This window comes from Perna viridis, chromosome 5 (assembly GCF_037379345.1).
Source record: "Perna viridis isolate PV_CMFRI_1.1 ecotype Kerala chromosome 5, ASM3737934v1, whole genome shotgun sequence".
In the NCBI taxonomy this organism is placed as follows: domain Eukaryota; kingdom Metazoa; phylum Mollusca; class Bivalvia; order Mytilida; family Mytilidae; genus Perna; species Perna viridis.
The window spans coordinates 6607090-6626899 of NC_142449.1; the positions used below are offsets into that span (position 1 = coordinate 6607090).

Genomic DNA, 19810 nt, shown 5'->3' on the forward strand with positions numbered 1-19810 from the left:
AGAGGAGGTTCTTATCCATATTTGCTGTTCGAAATGAGGTAAGAAAAGTCTATTGTACAACAGAGGAGGTTCTTACCTGTATTTGCTGTTCAAAATGAGGTAAGAAAAGTCTTTTGCATAACAGAGGAGGTTCTTATCCATTTTTGCTGTTCAAAATGAGTTAAGAAATGTCTATTGCATAACAGAGGAGGTTCTTATCCATATTTTTTGTTCAAAATGAGGTAAGAAAAGTCAATTGCATATCAGAGGAGGATCTTATTCATATTTGTTGTTCTAAATGAGGTAATACCAAGCTGCACTACAGAGGAGATTCATATAAGTACATTTATTTTTTTCTATACCACTATGGTCTAACAGTATTAGCTTATCAAATTCAGTTTTCTAAAAGAGCTATCTTATCATGTCTTTTTTTTTGTCACTTAAGGTCTTTATTAAGATTCATTTTTAAATAGTACTTACCTTTTCAAAAGTATCTTTTTTTATATTTTGATACTGTAAACAAAAAAAATGGGTAATTTAAAATCACCATTTTGTTATTTGAGATTTGAATGTAATTTTTGCAACACTTCAAAAATCCTACTTTAAGTAATTCTAACTGTTGAATACTAGCTAGATATTAGTTTTTAAAATACCCACTTTGATGTACATGTACAACTGAAAAACAGAGAGGGAGATTTTAATGTATAAATAGATTTAAAAATAACAAGAAAGGATATTAAAAAACACTATTTTTCAAGAATTTCTCAGATCATGGATCGTCTTCAATAGACTCTCAATACTGAATAAACATCTCTCTAGTTCTTGTACTATTATAAAAAAAAAAAAAAAAACTGAAGTTAATCATAAATGTTATTTTGTAATTATTATTTTTATAGGATATTAAAACCAATATCTTTTTAAAGTATAATTTTAATTTACCTTAGAATTACATCTTAACATATTTATTATTTTTATGTTTCTATTCAGTATAAAATCCCCTTTACCAATCTTTGATAACTTGTGCAATCAAATCTTATAGCAAATTGAATAAATTTATTCTTCAAAATCATTTGTTTAAGTTAAAGGATTTCTTAATTATGTAAAGATTAAATAAATTGCAAAAATAATGTATTGTTTTCAAATAAACAAATTAAATAAAACTTATTAACAATAGATATGCTCAATGTTGAACAGACAGACAGACACATTATTTTCTTAGCAACAATTACATATATTATTGAGTTAATGTCTCTCTGTCTACTAACATTTTTACACTTAAACATTCCAATTAAACATGTAATTAAAATGTACAATTCAATTAATCTCTCCTTTATTGTTGTCCATTTCCTACCTGAGTACAGGTGTAATTAGTCAATCAAATACCTAGAATTATACAACAATTTAATAATCCAATTAACTAGTTAACAATGAGAAAGTTGTAGTATTCCTCAAACTGGACATGAGATTTCCTCTGTTTTGTTAGAAGGTGAGAAATCCTCTCCCAGACATGGTATATAACTCCCATTATAGCTTTGTCAGATCATATCTTGTTTTCTTATCAATTAAGTCAACACAAAAAGACAAAATCTGTCAACTATAAAGTTTATATACCTGTTGTATACCTGTTCAGAATCTGATTTTAGTGGCTAGGTCTTTCATTGCCTGAATGCATATGAGGATGAATACCACTGATGGAAATATGTACAATAGTGACTACCAGAACCAGACCCAGAATAGAAATGAAGAAGGCATCGATCAGCTTATAACCTCTGTGGCATCTAATGGACCACCACCTAGGCTGCCTGCTGAGTACAGTACACCATACTTCCCACCACCCAGTAACCTACAACAGCCAGGATTAGAGTTCCATCCAGGGTACACAGCTGAGACCTACCCACCAATCAGCACATTCCACCCAGGCTTTCCACCTATACATTCTGGTATTAGATATAAGGATGAGTCAGTCCAACAAGTTACTGGTATGACTATACCTGACACACAGAGACTAGAATATGCAGGTATACACAGACCTGAGGCTATTCTGCCTGTATCTCATCATTCATATCCTGATCAAAACACACAATTCATCCATCACAACCAGGAAATTATTGGAATGGATAACCAAGATGGTAGTGAAGATGGCTGCAGTGATGATATTGGTATCTTATCTAAAGTACTACGGCCAGGAGATGGCAATAGAGATATACTAGTATCAAGACATGCTTCACCAGGTGATATATTCTGTGCAGTACCTGGACGTTTATCATTACTCAGTTCTACATCTAAGTACAAAGTGACAGTGGCAGAGATTCAGAGAAGGTTATCTCCTCCTGAATGTTTAAATGCATCATTACTTGGTGGTGTTCTTCGTAGAGCTAAATCTAAAGACGGAGGTCGCACACTGAGAACTAAACTTGATCAAATTGGACTAACATTACAGGCTGGAAGGAGGAAAGCAGCTAATGTGACATTAATGACATCCCTTGTTGAAGGTGAAGCTGTGCGTTTAGCTCGTGACTATGGATTCTTATGTGAAACAGAATTCCCTTCTCATCAGATTGCTGAATACAATATCAGACAATACAATAGAAATGATCCACAGGAAATGATTGCTAGGAAAAACATGGTTCTGGCTACAAAACAAATTCTCAAGGAATTTATGGATATTCTCAACCAAGACAGATCACCACTCGGTAACACCAAACCTCAACCAATCCTAGAACCAGGAATACAGAGACATTTGACACACTTTAGTCTCATTACACATGGGTTTGGCTCACCAGCAATCGTTGCCTCTCTGACAGCTGTCAATAGCTACCTGAATGAGATGATAAAGATATTAGATAAAGGACTTTCTCCACAGGACAGTGATAAGAAATAGTAGGACTATTGTGCTTTATCCTTGTAAGTGCTTGTATATTTTGTATAAAGTGCTCTGCTTTAATGGGCATATGTAGAAATCCATTACATTGTGTTATATTTTTAGCTTGGGATTCAAAAGTTTTTAGGACTACTTGATATTTGTGAAATAGGCAGCTTGGTGCATAGACATGATTTGATACCAATGGAAAGGATATCAGTATAACAATTATCCTGTTCTTGGTTCACAGATCATTATTTTATTAGTGGTTCAAGAGTAATAAGTTTGTAACTCCTTAAGTTATAATTGTCTTGCCAGTGATGTGTTGAATTATTTTGTAACAATAAAGATTTATATAACATTACTTTTAGATTATTTCCAGTGGACAATGTATACAAATGAGTTAGGATTGTAACATAGAGATAAAAACAGAATAAAAAAGGAAAACCAATAAAAAAAACTTAATTATAATTATTTTTTATGTCAAAACTTATCACTTTTTTATAAGATTAATTTTTCATTGATAAGTAAGACCTTTGTTTAAACCTATTACTTTAACAAATTTGAGATATAAAAAAAAATGAAAAACAAGAAAAAATGTTAATAATACTTTCTTACTTTGCAAAAATAGCTTGAAAAAGTAGTCATTCTATTGACGAAAAAAACTAATACAAATTTTTTTAGCTGGTCACTAGTACATCCATATGTAGAACTATATAATGTGTGTGTATTGATAGATAGGTTAACTTGGTATCTATACACAAAACACAAACATTGAAAGAGTAAATCATACATGCAGCAAGATACAAAACCAAAATGAATTCCTTCATTACTGTAAAATATTTAACTGAAAAATGTAGACGAGTGGAACATATCAATACGATAAGAACTCAAACAATAAACTCTCACTAAAATTAACTATAAAAATTCCCATACAAACTATAACATGAAATGCCTGGACTCTCACAGGCAGTGGGTTATAAAGTAAGGCCAAACAAAACTATTGTATTGTTTCCTGCTACCAGCTTGAAAAAAAAATAATAGGATAGGTAGTAAGGAATTTATTGAATTTCATAAATGTACTTTACATTAAGTTAATAAGGCAACAATCTTGACTTAAAAGGTGCTTGAGCCAAAAAAGTCATAATATTTTAGGCTGGGTTAAAAAAAAAATAAATGGTAGATAGCAGGAAACTAAAATTAATATTTTTTTTCTGCCTAAACAGAATTTAAAAAAAAAAAACCTTACTCTAAAAGTATTAATTTGTAAAAAAATGTTTTTACTGAAATCCAATGATGAAGATGTTGCATTGTGGACTAGATATTACTCAAGTCGTTTGATAAGTCAAGTTCTACTAGGCATTTACTGTCTTTTTGTAAATACTTTGGGTATCAGATTAAATTAAAATCAATATTAAAACAGCAGCATAATGGGCAAAAGCCATTTTTTAAAATATTAAATAAAAACTGGTAAGTATACATTTTTCTTACTTTATCTAAAAAGTGAATAACTTTAGAATGCTACATTATTCACAGGACAAAATGTGATACATGATTGAAGTAAGGTCGTAGTTATGATAACGTAACCCTGCATCCTGTAAGGGTTACGATTTCCCCATTACTTGCAGCTAAGCTGGCCACCAAATATTTCTGGCAGTCAAAGTGGGAAGCTTATTGAAACTATACAATAAATGTAATAAAAGGGCGGTCACTACTGGGGTCGGAATTGTTACATTGCATTGTCATGGAGTACGGTGTATACTGGGACATCATATTGTGCACTTTTGTTTGCAATGACAAATTTTTCAATCAAAAGGTGTTCCAACCTTCTGCAACCTCTGTTGAGCTGGAATTACTCTGTTTCATTACAATAATTTTTTTTTTATTTCTTCATAAGACAACATGATATCTTTTCCAAGTCACCTTTTACTTGTTAACTACAATTTTACATGACAGGGAGTGCAGTGTATATTGGGGTTAGAAGTACTTTGTCTCATTACAGTATAGCGTGGTATGTGTTGAAGTGTGTATATATATATATTGAAGGACTTTTCACCAAATTTTTTAGCTAATCAGAAATAACATGATTATCAGAGGTATGTTTTTGTTATTCATCAGCCATGTAATATTTTTTTCTTACATTGAAGCCAGGATAGGAGATGTTCAACAATAAAATGTCTTTTTTTTTTTCAAGATATGTATTCCCTGGGCACTTTTTAATCTCCCAAGGCACTTTTGGACGCTTTTTAAGAGAACCCTTATACAACTAAAGCAAATGGTATTGGAGTGTTTCCTACCTTCTTAATTGGTCTAATTGCTTATCATTTCAAACAGTAATCAGTGTAAAAGGCTTAAATTTTCAGTGTACCCTATCAAGTAAATATACCCCTATATAAGTTTGATTTGTAGATTTCTTTGGTTTTACATTTATTAGATGGACAAAAAACAGTCTTTAGATTTATAGTATAGATAGGTTCCGGATCTTCAATACAGAACATTGAAACTCTATAAAGGACCTTTGGTTTTCATGACTTGACCTTCAATACAGTACATTGAAAGTCTATAAAGGACCTTTGGTTTCATCACTGGACCTTCAATACAGAACATTGAAACTCTATTAAGGACCATTGGTTTTCATTAAGTTGACTTTTGATGTTTTAAATCTAAGAGGGTTCTAGACCTTCCACCCTTAAAAGCAAATTTGAACCCCTGACACTTTCAACATATTGATTGTTTATTTAACATTTGTGTAATATTAATGTTTTACTGCTTTATTTCAGCTGCTGAATGTGATAAGAGAAAATAACATTGTAATTATAGTGGGAGAGACAGGTTCTGGGAAAACAACCCAACTTACACAGGTAAATACTCAGTCTGTTACAGGTTCTTGGGAAACAACCCAACTTACACAGGTAAATACTCAGTCTGTTACAGGTTCTGGGGAAACAACCCAACTTACACATGTAAATACTCAGTCTGTTACAGGTTCTGGGGAAACAACCCAACTTACACAGGTAAATACTCAGTCTGTTACAGGTTCTGGGGAAACAACCCAACTTACACATGTAAATACTCAGTCTGTTACAGGTTCTGGGAAAACATCTCAACTTACACAGGTAAATACTCAGTCTGTTGATTGTGTCCCCTCTCATAAGGATGGGCTGAAATACAGATGCCTTGTTAATGACTTGTTTTTATGATAAAAGATTTTCTTTTTTCTTGTTGTAACTTGCTGTAATGGTTTCATACCCTGTTGTCATCCAAGTTTTTACCAATTTAATTTGAGCTTCTACTCAACAGAATGTTCATTTTTATTTCTGTAAAACTTGTACTACTGTGGAACCTGTTTGAACATAACATGGAACTGAACAATTTGCAGAAGAACAATTGTTCAATTTAGACAGGTTTTCAGGTTACACATGTCAAATCTGTTGTATACAGGTTTTCAGTTTAGACAGGTTTTTACTGTGATTTTATATTGAACAGATTAACAGATGAAATGAATCTTTGAGGATAATCATTCTTCATTTGCACAAATAGAAAAAAAGGTGTGTCATATTATTACAAGGTGTGATCAAAACTTGGTTGAAATGAAACAGGAAGTAAAAAGATATAATGTACAATTTGAGTTACGACTCAATTAATGAAATAAAACCTCCAATGTGTTTGACAGTACTTACATGAAGATGGTTATACTAAGTATGGTATGGTTGGTTGTACCCAACCGAGGAGAGTGGCTGCCATGTCTGTAGCTAAGAGGGTATCAGAAGAAATGGAAGTTAAGTTGGGAGAGGAGGTGGGATATGCCATCAGATTTGAGGACTGTACCACTGAGGTAATGAAACATCATTAAATACATGTATCATTCCTTTACATGCTAATGTAGGTCCATTTGTTGTATTTATTGAACAATATTCCTTAGTTTTATCTTTTGTATCAGTGTACCTTTAAAGGGTATTCATTTATCACTAGTAAACCCCTGGTATATGATTGGTACTTTTTTGTATTTTAGATAGCAAGATAAAATGTTTTATACATATTCTTTTTCTTGAAGTAATTGTGATTAAAATATGATCTTTTTAATTTTCTGTGATTGCCAGAATACTGTGATTAAGTATATGACTGATGGTATCCTACTGAGAGAGTCCCTAAGGGAATCAGATCTAGATCATTATAGTGCCATTATAATGGATGAAGCTCACGAAAGATCTCTAAATACAGATGTACTTTTTGGTTTACTCAGGGATGTAAGTATTCTGTTCCTATTTTATAAATTCAAAAGTTGGTATGGAAAACATTATTTTTCATGGATTTTGATAGTTGTTGGTGTTTAATGCCCAAGCAGCAATATTTCAGCTACATCCAGACTTTGAACATGACATGGGATGGGATACAAGGATAACAGGGTTGACAAATTTTGATTGGAACTGGAAATAGGGAGAGATGGGTAGGGTTGGGAAATTTAGACTCCTGTGGCAGAGCGCAAAGATTCCTCCTCTGATAGAATGCCACAGCAGGGTTCTTTAACATGCTAGAAATGTGGCATCTTTCACAGCACAATGCACCATTATGATTTGTGGTCAAGTTTTCCGTATTGTGACCTTACAACCCCAGCATGTAGCATTCCAGGGGCACCCCATTCCACCACCTGGGACACACAACTTAGTTGCCACACAGAGCTTCACAGATTCTGTTAAATGAACGTATTCACGGGTATTATTTTCCATGGTTTAAAAAAAAATGACGATCAATTTCACTGGTAGTGGTACAATTTTTTGTGCTGTCCACCATGAAAAAGAGTGAAAATTGATGTTTACCATATATGTTATTATTGTTGTAGCCTTCAAAAGCTGAGGTTGGGTACAAAGCAGTTTTACCACAGTTTTAAATCCATTTCATTTATATGCCCCTGCAGCCACAGTCTATTAACTTGAAATTTCAATTTTAATGATTAGATTTTGTTGTTTTCTGATTAGGTCAGTTTCATACTAACCATTTATACTAGGTCAGTCATATTTATGGTATGTAGTTGCATTAGCATCATCATAACACAATTCTGTATTTGTTTTTTGTTTCTGTTGACTGCAAATTTTCATATTTCACATTTAGATTGTATGTTTTGAGATAAGGTCAGTTTAATAGGAACCACCATGCTTGGTCTATTATGATAAGTATACAGTACCATTAACATCACAGTACCACAATTCTGTATCCATTTTGTACATATGCCCCTGCAGATTTTAATGTTAAGTTTTCTTGTTTTGGTCAGTTAAACATGAATCTTGTACTGGTGTGTAAATGCATCACTACTTCATAATTCAATATCTTCTTCATGCATATGACCACACAGTCATGTCCATATAGACTTTCAAATTTTACATTACTGAAACATCACTTTGTCACTGTTCAATACATGCAAACAATAAACTATAGCTGAGGAATAAAAAATTTCATAGTGTTGGAATGTGGGATGAATATAAGTTCTTAAGGAACAAAATCTCGCATATTATTGAAAACTGTAAGTAAGAGTACAATAATAAATTGGTTGGGGATTCATGGGATTCTAAAACATTGTGGAACTGCATACACAGTCTTAACCCATAAAACAAATTAGACAGTATTAATTGTGTATCAATAAGGAGAATACTACTGACACACAGGATATTGTCAATGAATTTAATAAATTTTTTACCCAATGTGTAAATCAAATGAGAAATATGTTTGAACCGAACTCACCAGAATTAAATTGCAATGATTTAGAGAAGTTTGTTCAATCTTAGTGCTCTGATAAACCCTTTTCAATTCCACTTATTACTGTAAATGGTTTGTATTTGGCTGTAAAAAATCTTGATGAAAGTAAATCAAAAGGGACAGACAAAATTGGATTAAAGTTTTTGAAAATTAGTGCCCAAATAATAGTCACTTCCTTAACTTCTATTTTTATCAAGATATTAGACCAAGGAGTTTTTCCTGTTGTTCTAAAACATGTTAAAGCCCCCAATATTTAAAACTGGGGACATCACCAGCCCATCAAATTACAGATCAATATCAGTCTTACCAACTATTTTAAAACTTATTGAAAGACATGTGCAAAGGCAATTATATAAATATTTAGTACTTATTTCACCCAGCACAGTCTGGTTTTAGACGAGGTCATTCATGTCAAACAGCTCTTATAAACATTACTGATAAATGTTAGAAGAAATAAATAAGGGGATATTAATCGCTGTAGTATTTATAGACTTCAAAAAAGCATATAATGTAGTAGATCATGAAATTCTGTGCAAAAACTGGTTGCAGTGAAAAAGCTTTGAAATTTTTTTAAACATATTTACAAAATAGAACTCAGATTGTTCAAATTGGGTGTACTTTATCTAATGAATTACCAATCTATTATGGTGTTCCTCAAGGATCCATTCTTGTGCCATTATTATTCATTGCTTATCTAAATGACCTTCCAAGAATCTGTAACTGTGATTTTTATGCTGATGACTCAACTATTCATTGTTTGGGTAAAAGTATTAAAGATGTACAACCAAAAGTTCAGGAAGACTTGAATGAATTACAAAATTTGTGTTTGTAGAAATAAATTGTTTATCAATTGTAGTAACACAAAATGTATGGTTATTGGGACTTAACAAAATATTTTATCAAAAAATAGTTCCCCAGAGTTACTGATAAAATATGAAGTACTAAAGAACTCAGAATGTGAAAAACTTAGGAGTCCCAATTAATCAGACAATGAGCTGGTCAAAACAAGTAAACATTGTATGCTAAAAAATTTCAAGTAGACTTTATCTTCTGTCTAGGATTAAAAAATATCTAAATTTAGAAACAAGGAAACTGTTTTACTTAAGATATATTAATCCACTAATTGACTATTGTAGTTCTATTTGGGGCAATTGTACAAAAGAAAATTTATAAGTGTACCCGTATTTAGACTACAAAAGAGGGCTTATATTTGATGCAGAATTCTGTGGCCCATCTAATCCCTCATTTAATTCTTTAGGTTGGCTAACTGTTGAGAAAGAATTATATATCACAAGTGCCTATTTATCTTAAAATGTTTAAATGGGTTAAGGGGTTAGCTCTATCTTATTAAGCAGATAAAATAACTTTTTTTTTGTTTCCATATGTATGAACAAATCCATATCATTCAAGAAATGCCATAAACAATGCTCTTTTTACTCCAAAACCTAAGACAGAACTATTCAGACATACTTTGTTTACTCTGGCCCATCTCATTGAAATACCCTCCCACATGAAATAAGAAGTGTAAACCAAATAAGTCTTTTTAAGCAGAAATTAAAAATCTTCCTAATGGAACAACAGGCAAAATAATAATTCAACTGTATTTACATGTACTATAATGTAAAATGATAACTATGTTGCCATGCATTTATGTATTATTTACTAATACTCATTTTGTGGCATTGAAATTAACCTTATATTTTTTTGTTTTTGTGTGAGGGCCTCAGGGAAGATTAGTTGTAAACTAACTGTGTAACCCTCTTGAAATAAAAATATTATTATTATTATTATTATTAGTTGTCGTATTGGTGAGGCTAGAACCATATCCATTGCTCTGCGATAAGTGTGGAACATTTTTCACAACTTGATTGAACATTTACTGGTGTCATGTGATTATGTCATCAGCGAAAGAGACAATTTATAGAGGGATATCATCAATATCAACCCAATCCAGTTTAGTGTATTCTTAGATAATTTTTTTTTTTCTTGACTTTGCGTGCACAATACTTTCATGCAACACTTCATTTAAACTCGGAAGTGATAAGCTGGACTTTTTTTCTGAAATATGTGTACTACACGTCTTTAAAATATGTAAGAGATTCAAAAGTTAGAATTCGAACAGATGATTCTGTTGTGAACTCTTCATCTGTATAATGACTCTCTAGTAATTTTCTCCTCATTTCAAACTTTTTTGTTTTTTGTTGTTGTTTTTTTTTGTTGTTGTTTTTGTTTTTGTTTTGCTTTTGTTTTCTTGTTTTTTGTTTGGTTCAACTACATTGTATTTGTTTTATCTTGCTTCGTGCAATCTTACTTGTCACTATACTCTTTTGTAAAGAGGAAATAAAGATATATATAATAAATTGTCCATAATATATAAAATTAGTAACAATGTAATTATCAATCAAGTTTTGAATAACAACTTCCATGGGCAACAAATTTGACATATCTTTGTTATGACAGTTTTTTTTTCATTTGATCAGATTGGAATACACTTCTAGAATTTAGAAATTTTGATGTTATATAATGGAATAATGGTGGAAGTTTATCTGTTTTGAAAGATGAATTATTATATGCATGCGATTATTTTAGGGTTTACTCCTTTAATTCTTCTTCTGCAGACACTGTAATTGTGAATTTCATTTAAAGTGAAGGTTAGTTTTTTTACTCGTTTTTCCTTCTGATTTTTTTATATAAAGAATGTGATCAGTAAAAAGTTCTAATTTGAAGAAAATTTCAGATTGAATACAATGCTGATAAAATATATGTATATTTTTTAAAAGTTGAAGGTGGAATATTGGGCTCTACTTACAATATAGTTGACATTGTATTCTGTCTATTAAAGGTTGTTGCCAGAAGAACAGATTTGAAGCTGATTGTTACCTCAGCCACTATGGATTCATCCAAGTTTGCCTCATTCTTTGGTAATGTCCCAGAATTCACCATTCCAGGAAGAACCTTTCCCGTGGAGATATTCTTCAGTAAGAACACAGTGGAGGATTACGTAGACTCAGCTGTCAAACAGTCATTACAGATACATTTAATGGGCATGGATGGTCAGTAGTTTGACTTCATTTGTTTATAATGTGCAGAGCTATGTTTCATGAAGATTAATATTTAGAGGGAGATCCTCTTAGAAACAAAGACATCGGGTAGGGAGAAATATCCATGAAACCATCACTACAATGAACAAGTGGGCACCGAGTAGTCTAGAGTACCAATACTACATGTATACTTTATTGGAGTACCAATACTACATGTATACTCTATTGAAGTATTGAATGTTTAATATATTAGTGATTCAGAGTTCAGTTGGTTATAAATCATCAAGTTTTACTTTAGAATGTCACAAGTATTGTGTTCTATAAGATTACAAATAAAGTATGACGCATTAAAGTCTATGTGAACTATACAGCATAATTTAGCATTTACAGTACTTTCTGAAATTGTCAGTTCATTTGACCTTATTGATAGAATTTCAAAGACACTGACATCTTGAGGAAAAAAATTAAAACAAATATCTATTATTGATGTTTGGAATGTAGCATCTTTCAAGTAATCAATAAAATAGTAGGATGTTTCAGTCAGGCAGGACCTTCAAGTCTGATGATTCAAATAACAGGCAACTTGTTAACATTTGTATTTTCTTTTATAGTTCACTTATACCTATTTATAGTTAACTTATACCTATTTATAGATAACTTATACCTATTTATAGATAACTTATACCTATTTATAGTTCACTTATACCTATTTATAATTATTTGTTGTTTAGGTGATATACTGGTTTTTATGCCTGGACAAGAAGACATTGAAGTTACATGTGAACTTTTAGCAGGTAAGAAATTCAAATGAAATTGATGGGTAGTTTAATAATGTATATCAAAAAGGGCAAATACTTATTTTTAATACCCCCGCTTGTGGACAGAGTATGTAGTGATAGAAGTTTCTGTGCTTCAGTCTGTTTATTTAAAAAGTGATTTTATATTTAATTCATTTAAGAAGAAATTTTAAATGTTCACTATTGTGAATCCCAACAGCAATTCAAACAAACTTAGATATGATTAATATGATGTCCATATTTTGTTCTTTGGAAAATTGCCCCAAAAAAAGATACTTAGTTTACAGATGTTATGGTTTTAAGAAAAGCTACCATCAGCAATGAGGATGTTTATTATTGATTATAGAGAGGTTAGAAGAATTAGATGATGCCCCTGCCCTCGCTATTCTACCAATTTATTCACAGTTACCTAGTGATTTACAGGCTAAAATATTTGAGAAAGCCCCGGGAGGCACCAGAAAGTGTATTGTGGCAACAAATATTGCTGAGACTTCATTGACAGGTAAGAAAAATATCAGTGACAATGTTACTTAAGTTTATCTACATCTAATTTTAAAAGAGAAAATATTTTCCATTGATCAGTATGTATAAAATATAGAAGCAATATGAATTATGTCGGCTGTTTTTTTTTGGGTGTTTAAATATTAAAGAGACAGACTACCTTTTATTAAGTTAGGCTCTCATGAAAAATCTTACACATTTAACCAAAAATGTATAACCTTTAAGGCAAAATGCACTTTTGTAAAGTGTACAAGGCTAAGCAAAATTTGAAATCTTTGAGATAAATGTGAATACCCATCTTGCAAACCTGTTCTATCTGGAGCAATTTTTTTTTATCATACACAGATTTTATTGATTTTTACTGATAACTTCTGATTAGCTTGTGACGTCACTAAGTCGGTTTGGTACTGATACAAGTACTGCATATTAATATGTAAACAAAGAATATTCTATAAATATTTCTACAATCCTGTTTTTCTAATCACCAAAATATGCTGTCTTGTCAAGCTTATGATTGCACAAATGTTAAAAGAGAAATATTCAGAGTTTCTTTACCAGCAACACAAACTCTCTACACCTTAAAGCTACAAATACCATTGTTCATCAATGTTGTCTGACATTTGCTTACATTTAATTTTGTGCCCCAATCTCTTCTTCTGTGTATTTTAGATTGAAATTATAGGGGAAAAGTCCCAAATTTGCTCTTTCTTCAAATATCACCTATTTACTTTCACTTTACAAACAGACTTCAAATGTCAAAGCTCAACCTATCATGGTGGTGCACATAGGCACAGAAAATTCAAATTCCCAAAATACGAATTACAATTAATTAGTTAAGAAAAGGAAATAATTTTTTTTTCAACTGAGTTTTCGTGAACATTGAATAGAATAGTTTTGATATTCATGACTTGCATAATAACATAGTCTTCCCATTTAATGGATTCACAGGAAAATTCAGCTTTATTTGCCATATAGCTTTGGACCTAGTATTGTAAGGATATGTTTTATATGCTACATAATATATACAGTCCAGATTAAAATTGGATCTTTGTAGTTGATGGAATATTTTTTGTGGTTGATGCTGGGTATTGTAAAATGAAAGTGTTCAACCCCAAGATTGGTATGGATTCCCTTCAAGTGTTTCCAATAAGTCAGGTAAAATATTACAAATACAGCAAAACCATTAATTAAAGTGTAACTTCACTAAACCAACATCTTTCAGACACTAAAGCCTTGGCAATGGATAAAAACTTGTATAGTATAAATTAGATCAAGACAGGGAATCAGTTGATGCAGGGTTCAGTTCAGGTTTTACTGTATTGTCAAGTGAGTTTGGAACTTTTATGTTTTCAAACAAAGATAAATTAATTATGGTATAAGTATATAATTTTCATTCAGATAATGCTCCACTGAATTGACTACGAAATTGACAGCATTTGTTTGATAAGTTTTATAATGAACAGCCTTACACATATATTCCACTTCAAATAAAAAATCTATGTCTATGTCTTTGTCATGAAGTAGTGAAAGCTGGTCAATAATTTTTTTTCTGTAGGCCAATGCCAATCAGAGGTCAGGTAGAGCTGGAAGAACAGGTCCTGGGTAAGTTATGATATGGTAGAATGAAGGATTAAAAGTAGACCATACTAACCATTCACATCCCTACATATAAATAATAAGGAAAATAATTCTACATGGACTAAGAAAGTACCTGGGTGTGAATAGCTACATAAAATGTTTGACAAAGGATAATGAATGATGAAATATAAAAACATGTCAGAGACTACAGTGCCACCTAGATGAAGAATGGGTCTTCAATGAAGGACGAGGAAATCCTCACACCACAGGGCTGGCCCCAAACAGCATTATACACTGGTAGAGCGAAATTAGTTGCTCTTATATACTCCAGCAACATTAGGTAAACTGAAACTGAAAACAAAACAATTCATATAGAGACTAGAAATTCCTGACTTGGCAAGGTCAAAGTACTTTGATGTGATCACATATTAAATCTGGCCACTGTGGAAAAAAATATTACACAATTAAACACACTTGAAAAATTTAAAAAAATCAGTTAAAAAAGGTCAAAATCCATTGTTAAAACAATTTTTAAAGAAACTGATTGTATGTTACACAAATGCACAAACAAAAGTTTGCCAGCACTGAACTGACATACCAGCTCCAGACCAATTTACCTTACTAAAAGTTATGTCCTTATCCTATGTAAAATCCTTCCCAATGGGGGTTGAGAACTATGTAAAATCCTTCCCAATGGGGGGTTGAGAACTACGTTACATTGTAAGTCCTACAGTAAGGACACAACCTGTGTGGTGCCGAAAACTGCTTTTGAATATAGTGTACATAAAGACCCTATGAAACAATGTCAATACCAAAAAATGCTTTACTTTATCCCTTACAAATTAGCTATTTAATGAATTAGTCAACTTATTGGGTGAATATTGAGCATTCTTTGCTTTGTGAAGAATGTTACCATAAAATATATGGTGGTAAATACTAACACATGTTAATCATTTACAAGTACATCTGTGTATGAGAATGAGTTCCTTGTATGTATTTTGTGAATGTATTAAAGAGCTTGTGATATCTAAATCTTGATGTAATAAGTTTTTGTTATATTCATGTTTCTTTTGTTAAAATCCAAAACATTGTTACAAATATGAGCAGTTTGCAATTGTGGTATATAAACAAAGTACAAAGTTGACAAAGGGATGTCACCATCTGAAATAGTTAGCAATAGGGAATGAAAAATCATCCCTTTTATTGTAAATTTAGGTTTTTAGTTACACTTTAGTACTTAGGTCAAGAAACAGACATTCTTGCTTTATTCAAAGAAAGTTCTGCAGGATATATATCTTCAGTATTTTAACAAAATAGGCCATTCACTACCGTCCAAAAAATGTTTATGTAACCAGGAAACCCTGGTTAACGTTTTGGTCAGGTTAATTCTATTTCTCATGTTTTTCCAGTCACTGTTACAGATTGTATACACAAAGACAGTACAAAGATGAAATGTTGATAACTACCATACCGGAGATGCAGAGGACAAACCTAGCTAATGTAGTCTTACTACTGAAGTCACTGGGTGTACAGGATCTCTTACAGTTTCACTTCATGGACCCTCCTCCTCAGGTTGTTATACCACTGTTTGATGGGCGGGTTGTTGATGGTTTATTTGAATCACCTTGTCTGTCTGTCAATCTGTCCATCATTTTGGCAGTTAACAAAATTTTTTGCAATTATCCACTGCCTGTCAGTGGACTGATAAATTTCAAATTTGATATATAGCTTTATATAGAATAGGCATATGTTGTTAGTAATTTTGGTTGCTGTCCATTATCAACTTCATGTATGAATGGAGTCATACCTAGCATAGCTATATGTGCAACTTCATATTTAAAGTAGTAAAAGTTTACTTAAAACTTTGGTACCTTGTTTTAGAAAGTTATACAATGCAAAAATTAGAATAAACTAACTACTAAGATATCTCTTTACTAAGGGGAGACATCAAGAAATCTAACACCTGTATGAGTGCAAGATAAAGAAATTTCAGACACCCAAGGGTAATGTTTAGTCGTTCTGTAACAAGGCAGCTGAGAACTAACATATCTTACCCACAGGTGTCTGAGATTTCCCAATATTTGATTCTTTTCCTCACATTGACTTTGTTTTCCTGATTAAATTTTTGCATTGAAATGACCTACATTTAACAGCTGATCATGACATATCAATGTGGCTAGTGATACATCATGACCAGATGTAGAATATTGGTTACTTCAAAACACACTGGAGATATGAAACTGCAAGAAATTATCAATCACTGATTGTTCTCAATAGAATTGATATTTAAGGAATGATGAAATTCTCAAGATTAAGAATTCTCAATCACATATTGGTAAGCTGTGATTGTTTACCTACTCTTTATTCAACTGTACCACATTTTTATGGGAAAATGCCATGTTTTGTCTCAACCAGTGTGTGAGATAAGGAAATCTTGGACAACTGGAAATAACAATTTTCTTGTCATTTTAGTGAGAAAATGAAAATATTTCTGCTGATTGTTTATTAAATATTCTCCATTTAAAGTATTTACTATATATAGAAATCAATAATGTTTATCACCTAGATTAGAAAGATGGTATCAAACTTAACATAGAAATATATTACAAGAAGGTCAATAAGAAGAAACAATAAAAATGTACATTTTAATAATTATTTATTCAAGTAAATTTTGTAAAAATTTTCTACAATCATTGTACCATTAGCATAATGATTTTGAAAGCCTTATTTTCCAAGCTTTGCAATGGTATGCTACTTTAAGATGTCATTTGTCCTGGGAATTCACAGTGAAACCTAGAAAATTACCTTTTTTTTAACATGTAAATTAATGGAAACATTAGAAATGATCAATGAGACCTATAACAAGTCTGTTTGAAGTAGAGTATTCTCCTTGTTTGCTTGCTTACTGTATTTCTAGTTATTTTATTGCCATTTTTATGTCATTTTCTACTAATTCCTGGAGTATAATTGTAATGAGGTGGACAATTTTGTTTTTTTTTCATACTTTACTGCCAGTAGTTTTAAATAATGTTGTAAATAGTGACTACTTCATTTTTTTAGGACAATATATTGAATTCCATGTATCAGCTGTGGATTTTAGGAGCTTTAGATAACACAGGAAGTCTGACACCAATGGGCCGACAAATGGTTGAGTTCCCACTGGACCCTGCCATGTCAAAAATGCTAATTGTCTCCCTTGATATGAAATGTAGTGCTGAGGTTTTGGTAAGTCTTTACTGATATTTACTGATATGAAATGTAGTGCTGAGGTTTTGGTAAGTCTTTACTGATATTTACTGAACATGGTGTTGAAGTCATAGTACATGGTATAATCATTGTGTTCAAGTCATATTACATGGTATAATCATGGCTAAGGATGTCTCAAAATTCTTTGACTTTTTTAATTTTAAACAACTTTGTTCTGCATTTAACACTGAGTAACTGCTTTTGAATTTTAAATTGTATTTATGTAAAAACATTTTTTGTCATATGAAATGATGTGACCCCATCTTCTTGGAACAAGCTTTTTATACAAAACCAAACCAGAGGTGTGGTTAAAACTGCCATGCACTTAAAATTTCTATGCTGTCAACTTTGCATCAAAAAATATCTGTAACATCTTATACGTGTACATGTAGTTTATAGTGCTAAAGAGGCTCCTTTTAAATTCCTTGTAGATATGAATTTCACTGACAATATATCAAAGTTATAAAATAAGTGTGAAATTTTGAATTAAATGGCTATAGAATAAGACATTGTTGCCCCTAAGATGGTATAAATGTCTTTTCTCTGTAAACCTGTAATCTGTTAAAACTGATGAATAATAATACAATTTTTGTACTTGGTGATAGTTGTCTAATTATCATATCTGTACTCTTATCTTAAAGCAATTTTTAGTGGTAAACCTCAGCTTTGTGAAATACAGCCGGCATGTAATTATGGATTAACATGCTCATTGGCAGAACAATCAATAGCTTTAGGGGAAAAATGGTGATGTTTTATGTAGTCATGATTAGGTCATTGTTAGCTATGGTTAAGCCTCAAGAGGGACATTCCTGCATTTTAGATATAGGTCATTTTACTTAATGGTAAAAAATGTAAACATATACCTGAAAATTCTCACGTCGCCTTGTTATATAAAAAATGTTTTGTAGCTTTTGTCGATGAAGAAACATTTATTGACATCTTTTGACCTATGGACTTCATTTAAGTTATGGTGATATTTTTATTTGAATGAATAATGATCCAGATTTTTTGGTCATTATATAAACTTTTTTTAAATTGTAATTCTTAGTGACTAGTATGTTATCAATGCCAACATGGAGACTGAAGTAGGTTACTAAAGTCTTAATTTTGTTTCTCACTTTGTAAAGTCGACTGGGACATGTATTGGGGCAAATATGCATTGTTAAAAATATAATGGCTTTTTTTTTTTTTTTCAAGTTGTCAGTAAATGACAGATATAGATAACTTCAGTTACCAGTATTTGTTTTTCTATCCCAAACTGCCTGTGATGGAAGAGATTCTTCTGAAAAGAAACAAGGACAATTAAAAAATTGAAAAACAAATGTTATTTATTGTCATCATAAATCTTACTACTGAGTAATGATGATCCACCAATTTGCTCGAATTCTAGACTATTAAAGTGTCAATGAAACCCACAGACTTGTTATTTATCTTAATCCTACCTCACTATATTTTTTGTCCACCACACAAGAAGGGACATAAATTTATTGTGAGTCAGTTTGTCCATCACTTTGTCGACTCCACAGAAACCCACAATGGATTTTGCTCAAACTTTGTAGGATTGTTTCTCACGTTATGTTTTGATCATACTGAACTGATATTACAAATTTTAACGATTATGGGACTTTGATGAATTTGTACATGTTACACCTTAGGAACACTTTGTGGATGCAACTCCGTGGAAACTGGTCAACAGATTTTGTTCAAATTGTGTGGGGTTTTTAATCACCAAACCGGTATGTAGTTGATCATATTAAGCTACCATTTTTTGGATCTTTATGGTGTATCCATCTGCACCATGAAAACTGATTTATTCAATGGGTCATAGTTTTCCTTTCCTCGTTTGTATACCCCAGACTTGACTTTTTATTAGGAACTTGGCGGGTGTTTCTAGAAAAGCAGAGGATGCTTACCCTACCGGTGCACCTGGTCACTGCTCCCAGTTTTCAGTGGAGTCCGAGGGGCTCATTTGCTTTTGTTACTTTGTATGTATGATTTTAGTTACTTTATGTTCTTTGTTGTGAATGTCTGTTTTCCATGTCTGGTCTTTGTCTCTG

At 31.8% G+C, this 19810-nt stretch overlaps 1 protein-coding gene and 1 pseudogene across 1 annotated transcript in view; both read left to right on the top strand.

The window, feature by feature from the left end:
• Window positions 1-19810, top strand: part of LOC148615760 (pre-mRNA-splicing factor ATP-dependent RNA helicase PRP16-like) — a 69203-nt gene that overhangs the window by 19315 nt on the left and 30078 nt on the right. The window contains exons 10-19 of the mRNA XM_088582321.1: window positions 5620-5700; window positions 6513-6674; window positions 6940-7086; window positions 11433-11643; window positions 12363-12425; window positions 12775-12930; window positions 13984-14084; window positions 14485-14531; window positions 15917-16079; window positions 17568-17732. Of these exons, the coding sequence (XP_088438447.1) occupies window positions 5620-5700; window positions 6513-6674; window positions 6940-7086; window positions 11433-11643; window positions 12363-12425; window positions 12775-12930; window positions 13984-14084; window positions 14485-14531; window positions 15917-16079; window positions 17568-17732 (1296 nt within the window). The remainder of the gene's footprint in view (window positions 1-5619; window positions 5701-6512; window positions 6675-6939; window positions 7087-11432; window positions 11644-12362; window positions 12426-12774; window positions 12931-13983; window positions 14085-14484; window positions 14532-15916; window positions 16080-17567; window positions 17733-19810) is intronic.
• LOC148615761 (transcription factor AP-2-alpha pseudogene) lies at window positions 45-5610 on the top strand (annotated as a pseudogene).